This window comes from Petaurus breviceps, unplaced genomic scaffold (genome assembly GCF_028583685.1).
Source record: "Petaurus breviceps papuanus isolate PSGF00001 unplaced genomic scaffold, PetGlider_PUasm1.0 90925, whole genome shotgun sequence".
Taxonomy (NCBI): domain Eukaryota; kingdom Metazoa; phylum Chordata; class Mammalia; order Diprotodontia; family Petauridae; genus Petaurus; species Petaurus breviceps.
In genome coordinates, this window is record NW_027187380.1 from 26,323,975 (window position 1) to 26,340,449 (window position 16,475).

Consider the following 16,475-nt stretch of genomic DNA (forward strand, 5'->3'; position numbering starts at 1 on the left):
TTTTAGAGTACATCAGAAAAATGCTTTATTGATAGCACAGGCTCTGGCAGGGGGAGAGATTGGTTGCCCCACAGAGAAAATGCCATCAGTTAAGTGAGCTCTAAGTGCAAGCCACTTTCTATCAGAATATACAGTATGGGATGTAGAGAAAGATGAAGGGCAGTTAGTCCAGATCACAAGCTGTTTGCAGTTTGACTTGGAAGTGGGACAGCACGGCTAGTTGTGGTCCAGAAGGAACAAAGTCCTGTTTTTTTTTTTTAAAGCAATAGGGGTTAAGTAACTTGCTCAAGGTTACACGGCCAGGTGTTTCTGGGTGGGTACTAAGTGTCTGAGCCTGGGATTCGATCTCCAGGTCTTCTCAACACTGGAGCCGGTGCTCTTACTCGCTGTGCTACCTGGCCGCCCCATGAACAAAGTCCTGTTAATCTGCTAATCTGTCCTTGGCCTTGGATACTTTATTTTTTTCCTATATTTGTCTTCATAGCCCTTTGTTGTTCGGTTGTTTTTCAGTTGTGTGTGACTCTTCGTGACCCCATTTACAGTTTTTTTGGCAAAGATACTGGGGTGATTTGCCATTTCCTTTCCCAGCTTACTTTACAGGTGAGGAAAGTGAGGCAAACAGGGTTAAGTAACTTGCCCAGGGTCACACAGCTAGTGTCTGAGGTCAAACTTGAACTCAGGAAGAGGAGTCAGGTTTCAGGCCTGGTGCTCTATCCAGTGCACCTCCTAGTTGCCCCTGGGATAGAGGAAAAATCTAAACACAGAAGAGCCTATATGAATATTCATTTTACATAGAGTGTGAGGTTATTTTAAAGTTGAAATCATTCATGTCAAGAGAGAAAAAATATATAGCCCCCTTTTTTGAACACATAGGTGTGTGCCTAGAAAAACAATCTTTGGGCCAAAGGGTATGGACATTTTAGTCACTATTTTAAAGCATTACTAATAATTGTTTTTGAGAATGGTTGGACCAATTTATGATTCCACCGACAGTGTATTGGTGTACTTGGCCCCCTGCAGTTCGTCAAGAAGACCTAAGTTCAAATCTGGCCTCAGACACTTAATAGCTGTTTGATCTTGGACAAATCACTTAAACTCTGCCTCAGTTTCCTCAATTATAAAATGGGAATAATAGAAGCACTTACCATTCAGGGTTATTATTGAGGATCAAATGAAATAATATTTGTGAAGTGTGCTTAGCACAGTGCCTGGCAAATAGTAGGCACTATATAAATGTTTAATTCCCTTCCCAATATCGTCTATTTCCATATTTTGTTATTTCTACTGATTTGAAGGGTATGAGGTGAAACTGGAATTGTTTTGATTTGAAATTTCTCTTACTGGTGGTTTGAAGCAATCTTTCATATAGTAGTCCACAGCCTGCTATTCTTTTTTTTTTTCCTTTTGGAGGGCAATTGGGGTTAAGTAACTTGCCCAAAGTTACACGGCTGGTTATTTTTTTGCTGGAACTGAACTTGGGTACTCTTGACTCTGGGGCCAGTGCTTTACTCACTGCACCACTTAGTCACCCCAACAGCCTGCAATTCTTTTGATAATTATATGTTCATACTTTTTGACTACTTACTACTGGGGGAAAGGTTTTCAGTTTTACCTAACTGGATTAATTCCCTATATCTTTTAGATATCAGACCCTTACCAGAGATATTCGATGAAAATAATTTCCCCCAATTGATAGTTTACTTTCTTGATTTTGTTTGTACAAAAGATTTTTAATTTCATGTAACTGAAAAAGTTTATTTTATCTCCCTCTCTCCCAGCCACAGTTGTGAATCTTATTCTTATTAGGCTTCTGAACTAATGGAGCAAGTTAATTTTATAATCTATTTTACACATGAGAAAATTGAGGCAGACAGTAAGGTTATCAGCTTTGGTTATGATTATAGACACATTAACACTGGAATAGACCCCACAGATCCTGGTGTCTAGTCTTTTGGTGCTCTGCAGTGGATTTCAATGATGCCTCTAGAATGAAACCTAGGTGCCAGAAGTGAAGGCATTATATTTGTTTTCCAGAGGAAGAAAGAAAGGGAGGGACTGGGAAAGGAAGGAAAGAAAGAAGAAAAAAAAATCAGCTTAGACTCTTTCCATATCATAGCCTTTTAGTATTATTTTTCAACACTACAGTATCAAATTTAGATTTTCTAACTCTAGCAATATAACAGCTTTAATTTAGTGGCTGTGAATATTTTTTTTTTTAAAGCAATTGGGGTTAAGTAACTTGCTCAAGGTTACACGGCCAGGTGTTTCTGGGTGGGTGCTAAGTGTCTGAGCCTGGATTCGATCCCAGGTCATCCTGACTCTGGGGCTGGTGCTCTTACTCACTATACTACCTGGCCGCCCTGCTGTGAATATTTCTTATCCAAATCTGAATGGGGCGGCTAGGTGGCGCAGTGAATAGAGCATTGACTCTGGAGTCAGGAGGATATGAGTTCAAATTTGGCCTCAGACATTTAACACACACACAAAAATGCAGCCTTGTGACCTTGGGCAAGTCACTTAACCCCAATTGCCCTCTCTTCCCCCCTCCAAAAAGCAAAAAAACAAAAACAAATCTGAGGGACATTTACCTGTAAAATAAAGTTTTCATTAAAATTAAAAATATAAAGAAGCATGGCTATTTTGCTGGATAACAGGTGCTATATTCTTCTAGCAGGCTCTGACTCACATAAACATAACAATAAATTCTTGCTAATCACATGTAGAATCTATATCATAAGCCCCTTATTATTTACATAGCAGAATTAATATGCCAACATTCAGATGATTTTGAGATCTTGTTGATTTGGGTGTGCTTACCAAAGAGCCAGATCATAAATCACCCATGTCTGTGTATCCTTGGTACTCTTGTTCCATTACCTCCCATAAGTTTGACATGGCGGGTGGTGGTAATGGTGGCAGTGGTGAGGGTGATTGACACAACATGCTGAGGGCCTTCTTTGCTTTCTCCTAAGACCCTGAGGAAATCAGTGGAATGTTTCATCTGTCTAACTGCTAACTTTTGCTCTCAACACATGACCAGCAAACCTTCCTTACTGATCAAGCCTAAAGTTTGTTCAAGGTTTAGAAAAATGCAGTAAGCATTAGCATAGTATAAAAATTGCAATTAAATTAATTAAAAGAATCAATTAGAATATAAGGTTAAAACAATCCTCAGCTCTTCTTGCAGGATCAGTATACCTTGAAAAGAATTCTCTATAGAAGTGAGGAGCAAGGTGATGCATCTGTACTAATCCCCTTAGTCCCATTTCTGGGCTGTACTTTGGTTTTTGGAGGGGGGAAGGCAGGGCAATTGGGGTTAAATGACTTGCCCAAGGTCACATGGCTAGTAAGTGTTAAGTGTCTGAGGCCGGATTTGAACTCAGGTCCCCCTGACTCCAGGACTGGTGCTCTATTCACTGTGCCACCTAGCTGCCCCATGGGCCACACTTTGTATACCTTAGACAGCAAAGAGCATAATAACCTCTTTGCCCCCCTAAAAAGATTTGCCAGCATTATATATATTTTTTAAAAATGTTTCTCTTTTCACAGTACATTGCACTGATGGCATCCTTTACTCCAATTCTTCTTTGAAGTTTTCAATTTGTAATATGTTGCAGCCTGCTTACATCTACCATGTATTTCTCTACTTTCTTCTATGTGGTACATATCCATTCCAATTACCTGAGGACTATGATTTGAACTACCAAAAGAACATTAGTATGGAAAAAATGGACCTTTATTTCTGGGAGAAATTTGGGGTCTGGTCATGAAATCTTTGGCCAGGGGAACCCATAAAACAAAAGAAAATTATAAAGTGATCCTTGTCCCCTATACAGTTTTCTTTTATTTTTGCATCAGTCATGATAGTGATAGAAAAAGAGACAGAAGATGCTAAAAAATAACCTATTGGCTACTTACAGTTAATTATTCATTGATTATGATTAAATATAACATGTAGAAGACATCTATATTATGGCCTATATAGTTAGAATGTTTGCAGTATTTTAAGTGACTTATTACCTTTCTAATTAAAATTCATATTTAGTGTTTCATTCTACACAGGGGATGTCAGTGGAAAACTCAGTCGGCCCATCCAGTAACTTTTCAGAAAAAACAAGTTTTCAAATACCAGACTAATGAAAAACAGATTTCAGCAGCTACATGCTGCTTCCTGAGTAACTGAAGAATGTGCCTCTTGTGGTTAAAATAAGGGATCTATTTAATATGGATGAAATACCAACACTCCAGGCATTTTCATTGACATTTCACTGTGACTTTTTGATCTTAAAATGCTGACATGAAAACCTATTTTGGTTGTTCTGCAAAGCCTGTAGTCTGATTGCCAGTGTGGAAGAATAGGTATAAGTCTCTCCCTCCCTCCTAGCTGTTATGCCTCAGGATTTGCAATACAATTTATCATTTTTAAGTTTTATTTATATATTACTTTATTTCCCAATATGTCTCTCACTCTTTCCACCTGGAGAGCCATCCTTAATAACAAACAATTACAAAAGGAGAGGGGCCCATTTTTTGAATGTTAACCAGCACATCAGTCAAATCCGGGGTATATGCAGCGTTCCACATTCATAATTCACACTTTCTGAAAAGAAAGCTACATCCTCATATTTCTTCTTTGGGGCCAAATGCAGCCTATTACAAAAAGTTTTGATTTTTGTTGCTCTTCTTCCCATTTACATGGTTGTAATCATTAAATATACTGTTTTCCTGGATCTGTTTGTTTCACTTTACATCCATTTATGTCTTCTCAGTCTTTCCTTTATTTTTCATATTTGTCGTTCCTTTGTGCACATAATATTCCATTGCATTAAGGTACCACACTCTGTTTAGCGTTTTCCCAATGTTACTTCATTTCCAGTTGTTACTAAGAGGAGGCGCTAGGTGGCGCAGCAGAGCTTGTAGTCAGGAAGGCATCCATTCAAATCCTGCCTCTGGCATGATTAAGTTTTGTGACTAGCTACAAAATCTAATCTTTCAACCTCAGTTTCCTCATCTGTACATGGATTCAATGACCTAGCTTCTAATTTTAAATCTACGATGAGAATCGCCTTGCTAAAGCAAGGCTCAAATCATACTATTTCTATATCTTCTTAATTGTCTCAAAGGAGAGGAGGTAGGGAAAGTATTTTTTTCAAACTTTGGCATTCAAAGCCCTCCATTAATTTTTTTTTTTTTAAAGCAATTGGGGTTAAGTAACTTGCTCAAGGTTACACGGCCAGTTATTTCTGGGTGTGGTGGTAAGTGTCTGAGACCGGATTCGATCATCCCGACTCTGGGGCAGGTGCTCTTACTCACTGCGCCACCTGGCTGCCCCTAAGCCCTCCATTAATTTGCATCCAATTTACAACTCTAGCCTTGTCTTTCCAGGACCTACTCTAGGCTAGTCTTTTTCCTTCCCTTAATTTGTCACCACCCCCAAGTAATGGATTAATTTTGCAAACCACATTCCTGGTTGGAGCAATGAAAGTTTTGTTTATGGGAATTGGGAAGAGATGAGAATTCTACCTAAGGATATTATATCCTTCAAAAGCTTTCCCAAAGTAGATGTACAAAAAATCAGAGTTTTCGGAAACATTCACCTTGGGCCCAGCAATGTGATCCAATGGGTGAAGAATAATATAGTCTTCCCCCCCCCCCCCCCCCCCCACCCCCCCCGTACCCCTCCCAGTTGAGCTCTTCAGCTCCAGGACAGCTCTGCTTCAGGTCTCTGGCAGCAGCCTCTGAGTGACAAGCTGTTTAGTTTTAATCTGCCACATTCTTTGCTGTACCATAACTCCTTTGGCCGGATGGGGCTATCCTCCCCGCTGCTGCTGATGTCAGACACACGCTCGCTCTCCCACTTAGCCTGGGCAGGAGCGTACTGTAGGCTGTAGCGGGGATTCTTCAGCCCAAGTCCAGGTAGATACAAACTCGCAGGCACGCACCGAGCCCCAGGAAAAGAGAAGGGGGGAGGGGAGGCATGGAAAAAAAAAGGCAGCTCCTTCTCGCCCTCCCCTTCTCCTGAAACAGAGGTTGGGGGAACCTAGGAGCAAAGCAATGCTGAGCGGGGATTGTTTCTTCTTTCTACCCCAGCATTAGCTAAACCAGGAGTTGCCTGGGGTGGGTGGGGGAAATCTTGTTTACCGCCCGAGAAGGAAAATATATCAAGCCTTTGTCTGGTGAAGTCAGCATCTCTCCTCTCTCTTCAGCTGCAATGGGCTCCTGGTGACATTAACATTCGGGAAGACTGGGGGGAAAAGGGGTGGGTGTCGGGAGGCGGTGGATTGGTGGATTTTGTTTTTGGAGGGGAAGGGGGGGAGCTTTGTGAATTAATTTAAATTCGAACATTTTTATTTCCTTTCCCCTCCTCCCCCAGTGTCGGGAAGGTCTTGATCTCAATCGCCCCCTTTTTATAACTCGGGTTGCTAATTCCGAGCTATTTCGAGCTGGTCTCCCTCCCTTTGTGATTTTGGCCACATCGCGTTGTGAGTGGGGGAGGAGGACCTCTTTGCGGGGGGGAGGGGGGGAAGGGAGGGGGAAACCCACGAACCCAAACCTTGACTTGCTCTCCGCGTGAGCAGGAAGGAAGCAGAAGCAATAGCAGCAGCAGCTCTGAGCGGTCGGGGGGTGTTGTTTTCTGCTCCGGGCAGCGCTTGGGTGTCTGTATGCTGGCACTCGGTCTCGCCCGTGTCTGAGAAAGCTGGTTTGCCTGGGGGACGGCCCCCCCCCCCAGTGCCCGCTTCGGGGGGCCTGCCTCGCCTCGGAGAGGGTGCAGATAGAACTCGAACTCGCCCGCCCGGTCGTCCCTTCTGAGGTTCGCTGCTCTGCACCAACCCCCGGGACAGCAGGAATATGCTCTTGAAGGAGTACCGGATATGCATGCCTCTGACCGTGGACGAAGTAAGTGCAGCAGCTTGGGGAGAGGGAGGATGCGGGTACGCCGGGGTCCCGATTTCATCTACACACACCCCTTTCTCCTCCTGTCCTAAAACCCTACATCTCCCTCAGTCTTTCATATGTAGTGTATTCCACATTGTCCTCCGTGGTTGCTCTCTGGAAGGCCGTGACCATTGCAAAAAATGAAAGAGAAGAAAAAAGCCAGTAAGGAAATCCTTAAACACCACCCCAGAAAGGGGGGGGGCAAGTTTGGAGTGGAAGAGATAGGAATTCTGCTGTTTTCACTTGTCACCGTAAGGGTGTGTCCAGAGGTAAGGTCTGAGGCGCTTCCTTGCTCAAAAAAGGTCTTACGTAGGTGATGACTTGGGTGGAGGGGAAGGGGGGCAGGAATACACTTGGATTATGTATTGAAAAGGCTCCCCTCACCCCCGGGTCCAGAATGTAGATTGGCACCCCCTTTATCTTTAATTAAAAACCAAAACAAAAAACCGAAAACGAAAACCAACCCCTCCCAAATCCATCCCAAAGCAAAAACAAGATACTACCACTACTCAAGTTCATAGCTCCAGCCTCCTAGAAATCTGAATCGTAAAGGCGCCCAAGCCAGCCTTCTGTCTTCATTCCCTCTTTAAAATGTGAACAGTCTCACACCCTTCAGGTGCTCCCGGACGTGCCCCAGTGGGGGAGCCCTTTCTCTTCTCTCTCAGTGCCCTGGTGATTAGGACAGGCTGGCATTCCTTACACTCATTCAGGAAAGGTGCAGAAAACCTTTGGAAGATTTCTTACCTTCACTCCCCTCCCTGTGGCCCCCCTTTGCGCCTCTTCCATCCTCTCCAAAAAAATCTAGGAAAAAATTGGGGAACACAGATCACTGTATTTAGCCTCCACTCACTACGCTTGGAAATAGTGTTGCAAGGGAAACTTTCCCTCCCTCATTGCTTCTGACATGGGGATTTTCATTCTGTAGGAATTCTAGGTGATTTCAGGGGGTCCAGCAGGGCCACAGAATGGTGCCCCCAGTATACAGCTTTTTTTTCCTGCCTGCAGTTTCTTTTTGCACCTTCCCCTCCTGGGTCCTGCTGCAGTCTTGTGGTAGTGGAGGTGCTGATTGACATTCTCCTTCCAAGTTCTCATTCCAACCAAAAAACAAGCAAGCCTCTCTTTATTTAGAAGATGATGGGTGGATGCACTGAGTGTCTGGATCATCCATACAGAACCTTGTCTTCCTTTTTTTCCTAACTCCTTTCAGTCTTTTGATCATTTCATAACTGGTTAGCATCTGGGGATGGGAATCAGGAAAACTTAAATAAGACCACTTTTGTAAGTAGTTAGGAGCTTTAGAAAGTTTGGGAGAAACACAAGTTTAAACTAGCAATCTGAATGGTTCTTCTAATGTGAATGGATTTCCATGCATGTGAATGGATTTCCCTTAATTCAATTCAACAAATATTGTTTGTATTTAAATGTTTATCTACTAGTCAAATCACCTTGTAGGGCCCTGGTTGAGAGAGGCTGGTGTAGCTTGTTGAAAGACTATTGACTACCGGCTGGGAATCCAGGCTCTCTTTCTCTGTCTCTGTCACTAGTCATGTAACTGTTGGCAAGCCACCATATCTTTCTGGGCCTCATTTTCCTTATTTGTCAAGCAAGGGAAGTGGGATTTAGGATGATATCCAAGGTCCCTTTCAGGTCTGATATTTCTTGTCTAGATGTCCACAAATTAATACAGTATATATTGTCATATTCATGCTACAGTCATAGCATGTGGGTGGGTTGACTTTGACTAGGGTCCTCAAGGAAGTTTTATGGGAAGAGGTAGCACAAAGTCTTTGAAGGATAGCTGAGGATTTTGATGGGCAGAGAAATCATTGCAGAAAGAGAGAAATTCATAAGAAAAGCATTGAAAGCAGGAAGGTACAAAGCTTGTTTAAGGAACAGTGAGTAGGTCTGTGATTAGTAAAGACTTGTTTGAATTAGTGAATGGAGCCTGGAGTTTGGATAGGGGAGGAGTGGGAGAAAAAAGGATGGATTTTCTTTCTCTCACTCTCTACACTATTCCACCATGACTAATTGAGTTGATCGAAGTTATACAATTTTTAGAAAGCTAGTTAATTATCTGATTTGTGGTGAACCCATGTAATCAAAACCTTCGGTTTGATATCTTTAATATTGCATGGAATAGTATGAAGAGTGCAGAAAATTACGGGTGTGTGTGTGTGAGAGAGAGAGAGAGAGAGAGAGAGAGAGACAGAGAGAGAGAGAGAGAGAGAGAGAGAGAGAGAGAGAGAGAGAGAGAGAGAGAGAGAGAGAGAGAGAAGCAAAAAACAATTATATAAATGACCCGGACAAAGTTAAAACAATTTTTTTAGATGAAAACTTGGTATGTTCAAAGATGACTCCAAGAGTGCTTAGTAAAATTTCTTTTACCTTTTGCTATCGTGAAATAAATGCACAGGGTCATTTTGGGAACAGTAAGCAGTTATTTTATATAGGTGGAGGCCTTTTACATACTAATTAGCAAGCAGAAAGGAACCCCTCCTTTAATGATGGATAATTAATTTGCCCTAAAGAAAATATGATTCATTATTTGTAAGAGGTCAGATTTTAAAGTAGCTTCCTTCTTTGTCTTTCAGAGTTTAAAGGGTGATTTAAAATTTCAGATGTTCCAAGCTGCAAGGGAGTCCAGAGAATAATATATAAAGTTTAGTCCTTCATTTTACTTAGGAGTGCTGGCACTTATGGAGGGATGAAACTTACGGAAAACCTGACTGTTTTGTTGCAGGACCTGGTCTAGAATTTAAGTTCTTGACCACTAATGCCAGTTGTTTGTCCATTCCATCCCTAATGTAGTGAAGTTAGGTAGGTAGCTAAGTAGATAAAAGTGCTGGACCTGGAATCAGGAAGACTTAAGTTCAAATCCAGCCTCAAACACTAAACTAGCTGTGTGACCCTGGCCTCAGTTACCCCACCTATAAAATGGGCATAATAGCACTTATCTCTTAGGGTTGTTGTGAGGCTCTGATGTTAATTTGTAAAGCTCTTTGCAAATCTTCAAGTGCTATATAGATGCTAGCTATATTTAGAAATGTGATATGTACTTTCCTAAATTAGGGAAGATATTTACATAGGTGTGTTTTGGACCCCTTTGGAATGCAAACTGATTTCTCCTTCAGCTCTTGATTTAACTTGTTCTAAATGTATTTGCCCTAAAATGTGATGCTGAAATTCAGACTCCTATTTAACCAGCAGTTGGGATTGGTGCCAGTATTTTCAGAACCAAAGGGACTATTTTTTGGTGAGCTATTGATATTGAGTGTAATAGAGGCAAGATTCTTTTTTTTTTCTTTTTGGAGGGCACTTGGGGTTAAGTAACTTGCCCAAGGTCACATGGCTAGATTTTTTGTCTGGGTGTTAAGTGTCTGAGGTCGGAACTCAGGTCCTCCTGACTCTGGGGCCCGCCTTTACTACGCCACCTAGCTGCCCCCTTAGAGGCAAGATCCTTAAGGAAGGAAAATTCAGAGGTCCTGACCTCTGCCAGATCAGTGGACCTTTGTATTAATAGAATTAATTTTGATGCCGGCTATTTCTCCAGCCCCATTTTTTCATTTTAAGTGCTTGATACTTCCAGGAAAGAAGCCTGGGTAGCTAAAGATAGGTTGTATTTTTATTTCCAATTTTTGAATATAAAGAGAATGGGGGGCGGCCAGGTAGCACAGCTAGTAAGAGCACCAGCTCCAGTGTTGAGAAGACCTGGAGATCGAATCCCGGGCTCAGACACTTAGCACCCAGGCAGAAACACCTGGCCGTGTAACCTTGAGCAAGTTACTTAACCCCAATTGCTTAGGGGCGGCCAGGTGGCTCAGCGAGTAAGAGCACCAGCGCCAGTGTCTGGATGACCTGGATCAAATCCGGGCTCAGATACTCAGCACCAACCCAGAAATAACTGGCTGTGTAACCTTGAGCAAGTTACTTAACCCTGATTGCTTAAAAAAAAAGAGAGAATGGAAGGAGAAGTTGATGAATTATAAGAAGTTACATCCTAACTAATTAGCTTGAATAAAAAGCCATCTTAATGAAACACTCTCCTGGTTATTAAATCATGTTAGCATTTTCACCCCTAAAGTAAGAATGTAGACACTTGTGTCCTTTGTATACGATTGTCTTCAGTGAGCTGGTACTTGTTAGAAAGGGAGATTTCTCAATGACTTGATTTGAAGATTGAGATTATAACATTTCAGAGATGGGAGGTACTTTAGAGATCATCTAGGTCCCATTTTCAGATGAAAACTGACCCAATGAATATGTGACTTACCCAGAGTCATGCAAGCATTAATGGCAAAGTGGGTAATGGAATCTAGGTATTCTTGCAAAGTTTTTATTTTATACCAGATTGTCTACATCTGACTCCCTGAAAGAATCAAGACTATTTTAATACCCCCAGATAAATAAATCCTTTTTGTTTTTTGCCTCCTTATATTTTTAACTGTTTTTCTCTCTTTCAGTCTCGGTAAACTTTAATTTATGTATTCAGAAGCCTTTAAGGAAATGACATACTAACAAAAAGATGGAAACTTCAGTTCACATAGTCTAGCTTGGGCCCCGAGAGAGACCTGGCTTGCTGAGACTTCTGACAACAGACTTGAAGTCAGGAGTCATTCTCTATATAGGGTCAGATCACTCAAATGTCATAATATAATAATAGCATTTATATAGTGCTTTCAGGTTTGCAAAGCACATAACAAATATTGCCTCATTTGATTCTCACAACAATCCTGGGAAGGAGGTGTTATTATTACCCCCATTTTACAGATGGGGAAACTGTCAAGTGATGTGCAAGGGGTACTCAGCTGTCTAAGTCTCTGAAGTCACATTTGAATTCAGGTCTCCTTGACTGCAGGTCCATTTCTCTATTCACTTGGGCCATCCAGTTGGAGAAGATTAGTGTCAATGTAGTACTCTCCCAGAAGCAACTTCCGAAGTTTGAATTTTCACTCATGGGTTTTGTTGTCTCATGGTGAGTTGCTATTTCAGGCTCTTGTGGTACCCCTGTGGACCTATACTTCTAAAACTGAGAGTTTTAAAGTATAGTTCATGAGTCTCCACTGGTATGTTTCCCATTAACAGTCAGCTAGTAGATACAATAAGCTCTTAGCAAAGGCTGAGAAGATATAGTAAAACAAAAAAACAACTCAGTAGCTACAAAATATTCTGTTCCAGAAAGCCAGAGTGTACTTACGTTTCCATTAAATCCATCCTTTGATGAAATTTGGGTGTAAATTGACAAATGGAGGAAAGAGTTATTTTAGTTTAGTGTTGGTATTATCTCAGTTTTACTTGTAAAATGGAATACCACTGAATATAAAGGTTGTTATTGGTTAGCCATGACCCATTTGAGGTTTTCTTGGCAAAGATACTGGAGCAGTTTGCCATTTCCTTCTCCAGCTCATTTTACAGATGTGGAACTGAGGCAAAAAGCGTTTAATTGACTTGCTTAGGGTTACACAGTATCTAAGGCCACATTTGACTCAGGAAGATGAGTCTTCCAGATTCTCAATCCAGTGCTCTAGCTGTCTGAAAATAAAGGACAGAAGTGTAATTTAATTTGACAGATATTTTTTAAGCATCTGCTATTTGCTAGACAAATATTTTACTGGGCAGTTCTGCCTTTGGGAAGCTTATATCCTAATTAGGGGGATATGACCTCTAAAATCCCACCATCTACAGGAAGCCTTTCTCATCCCCCTTAATTCTAATGCCTTTCCTCTATTGATTATTTCCAAGTTTTCCTTCATATAGTTTTTCTATACATAGTTGTTTGCATGCCATCTGTAAGCTCATTGAGAGCAAGATCTGTCTTTTTGTCTTTCTTTGTTTCCTCAGGGTAGTACCAGATACATAATAGATACTTTATAAATCTTTATTGACTATTATACTACTACACACAATTTTAATTAAACTTTTTTATTATGAATTTGACAAATATCAATATTTCCATATGCAAAGAACAGAAAAAGATTATATGTGAAACTATGAGTCTATTATGTGCAGCTTATTTTTCCAAGTATAAATTTAATTTAGCATAATTGCTGTGCTTGCCTTTATCTTCTTTAGAATTTCCTTCTGCTCTCTTCGGTGTATTTTTAAAACATTTCAGTTATGTTCATTTCTCCATTTTTTTATATTATTATCACTATTATCACCCTGCCCCCATTCCCTTTACTCTCCCTTGTAATAAATAAATACAGGCACACATCATTTTATTGTGCTTCAAAGATACTACATTTTTTACAAATTGAAGATTTATGGCAACCCTGCCTATATATATACACACACATATGTATACACACATACACACACACACATATATATATAGTATTTTTTAGACCTAATACTGTTACACACTTAATCTACAGTATAATGTAAATAAAACTTTTATATGGACTGGGAAATCAAGAAATTCCTTTGACTTACTTTATTATGATATTTACTTTATTGTGGTGGTCTGGAACGAAACACACAGTATCTGGGAGGTATGCCTATATAATTAAGCAAAAAAATTCATGCATTGGCCATGTCTGAATATGTATGTCTCTTTTTGCACCTTTAATCCAGATAGAAAGCATGCTTCAGCATCAGTTTTTTGGATTCCTAATTGGTCATTGTATTCATCATAGTCCTTAAGATTTTAACAGCTGTTCTACTTTTCCGTGTTGTAGTCCTTATATAAATTATTCTGGTTCTGCTCACTTCATTTGTCATCAGTAGATACAAATCTTACCAGGATTCCTTGAATCAGTCCCTTTTGCTATTTCTTATGTCAACAATATTCCATTATGTTCATTTGCCATAATTTTTTCATCCATTCCCCAACTGATGGGCTCTTCCCAAATTTCCAGTACTTTGCTACAACAGATAAGGCTTCTATAAATAGTTTTGTTCATAGGGCCCTTCTTTGCCTTCCTTCTTTGGAAAACCTGCCACTAATGGTCTTTTGGGACCACTTTGGATATAATTCCAAATTACTCTCCAAAACAGTTTTGTACCAAATCATAAGTTTACCAATAGCACATTAGTGTACTTGTCTTCTCAGCCTCTCAAATACTTGTCATTTTTCTTTTTTGTCAACCTTGATAATCTGATGGGTATAGGATGGGTGGAACCTCAGGCATCTTAATTTGTAGTTTTCTTGTTATTAGTTATTTGGAACTTTTAAATTTCATTAAAGCTACCTTGCCTTTCTTCTTTTGAGTACTTCCTGGTTAAAACCTTTGAACGTTTGTCTATTAGAAAATGGCTCTAGTACTTTGTATGGATTCCTATATCAGTGAACCAATCAACTGGTAAACATTTATTAAGCATCTGTTATGTGCCTTGTGCTAAGTCCTGGGTATACAAAAAGGCAGGCCTTACCTTCAGGGAACATATATATCTTGTATACCAAACCTTTATTAGAGAGATTTGCTGTAAAGATTTTTTTCCCTTGTAATTCCCACCTCAGATTAATATAATCATAGAATGTCCAGAATGTGAAAGATGTAAAGTAGGTATTAAGGAATTTTCTTACAATCACACAACAAGGTCTTAATCTACTGGAGAGATTTATAGGACCTTGGTCATTGGATGAAGGAAAGTGATACCATACAGGAAACATCATGTGATTTGTTGAGACAATCAGTCATACCCTTGGAGTCCTTTAAAAATGTTAAGACCCGGGGTGGCTAGGTGGCACAGTGAATGGAGCAGGAGCCCTGGAGTCAGAAGGACCTGAGTTCAAATCCGGGCTACTAAGCCCTATGACCTTGGGCAAGTCACTTAACCCCAATTGCCCTACCTTCCCCCCTCCAAAAATAAACAAAAAAATGTTAAGTCCTGAGGCAGAGCCAAGAACACAGAAGCAGGAAATTCTATGAGCTCCCCCAACAACCACCTGAAAAACCTATAAAATATGATTAAACAAATTTTAGAGCTACAGAACCCACAAAGTGACAGAGAGAAACAAATCTCCTACTGAAGGCAGCCTGGAAGGCCTACAGGAAGGGTCCATTGCAGTGTGCTGAGAGTCAAGCACACTCCCCCTTGAGCCCCATGGTTTTGGCCTCAGGGTGGTCCTGATCAGCAGCTGTGGGGGCCTACTTCAGGGGAGTGAATCGCCAGTGGCAGTTTCCAGACTCCTCAATACATAAACACCAAAGAGCAAATAAAAGGTCATTTGGGAACTCTTGGAAAGGAAAAGGCATGGTCTGACCGCTGCCCCTCTGGGGTGAGAGGTGGTGGAGTCACAGTGGCTGCAGCTGCTTCCCCATGAGGCGACCTCCAGAGCTCCTGGCCTGCAGATTGTGGGGGACCAAGTGACCAGTCTGAAGGGTAATTGTTCTTGCTTTAACCTGCTTGGATCTAGATTGCTGTGTTGGGTTTAGATCCTGGGATGTGCGGCCAGTGGGCCAGAGCTTCTGGAGTCTGCAGAGAAGGCACCGTCCTAATGCCTCCAGCAGCTGCAAAAACCCCAGCAATTTGGGACAAAGCTCTCCTCTCTGGAAGCAGAGTTCTGCCATGGCAAAGAGATCAAAAGTCAAGTAATTGACTGGCAACATGAACAAGCAGAGGAAGCAAAGCAAGCAGAGTAATCAAACCTTAGATTCTTTTTTTGGGGATCAAAAGGATCAAAGTATGTAACAGGAGGAAGACAATGAAGACAGAACTCCTGCATCAAAAGCTTCCAAGAAAAATGTCAACTGGCTACAGGCCATGGAGAAGCACTCAGGAAGGATTTTGAAAACCAAATAAGAGAAGTGGAGGAAAAATTGGGAAGAGAAATGAAAATGATGCAAGAAAATCATGAAAAAACAGTCAACAACCTGACTGAAGAAAATAACATCTTAAAAAATAGACTAACTCAAATGGCAAAGGAGGCCCAAAAAGTCAATGAAAAGGAGAATGCCTTAAAAAATTGAATTTGCCAGATGGAAAAAGAATTTCAAAAGCTCACTGAAGAGAATAATTCCTTCAGAATTAGATTGGAGCAAATGGAAGCTAATGACTTTATGAGAAATCAAGATACTATAAAACAGATCCAAACAAATGAAAAAATAGAAGGCAATGTGAAATATCTTATTGGAAAAACCCCTGACTTAGAAAATAGATCCAGGAGAGATAATTTTAAAATTATTGGACTACCTGAAAGCCATGATTAAAAAAAGAACCTAGAAATTATCCTGCAAGAAATTCTCAAGGAAGTCCTACCCCTTAGAGATGATTTGAAAGATGCTGTTCATTCTGTAGAAGAGTTTCATTTTGAGAGTTGTAGGCAGTTTTGGGAGACCTGAACCAGGGATTCAGGTTTTTCTTCTCACCCCACTCTGTTGGCTATGGAGCTACTGGGTTAGTAGGAAATAGTACATCCACATGCATGAGGACAGATACAGATGTGGAGAGACAGTCACCCAAAGGTGGATGAAGCTTCAGGCAGCATTACCCCTCATGGTAGAGGTAGTGCCCTCATGGCTCTACCTGGGAGAGAGGAACAAGACCTGCCTGGGAGAGAGGTATAGCCAAAGGAAGCTGTAATGGAAATGCAAATTTAA

At 40.9% G+C, this 16,475-nt stretch overlaps 1 protein-coding gene across 2 annotated transcripts in view; it reads left to right on the plus strand.

The window, feature by feature from the left end:
- Positions 1-5,568: 5,568 nt before the first annotated feature.
- PITPNC1 (phosphatidylinositol transfer protein cytoplasmic 1) overlaps positions 5,569-16,475 on the plus strand; it is a 432,818-nt gene continuing 421,911 nt past the window's right edge. The window contains exon 1 of one of the 2 annotated variants that reach the window (XM_069076613.1): positions 5,569-5,916. Coding sequence is in view for 1 of the 2 variants with exons in the window: in XM_069076614.1 (XP_068932715.1) it covers positions 7,077-7,205 (129 nt within the window). In the remaining variant the exon portion in view is untranslated. The other variant, XM_069076614.1, reaches the window with a different exon arrangement.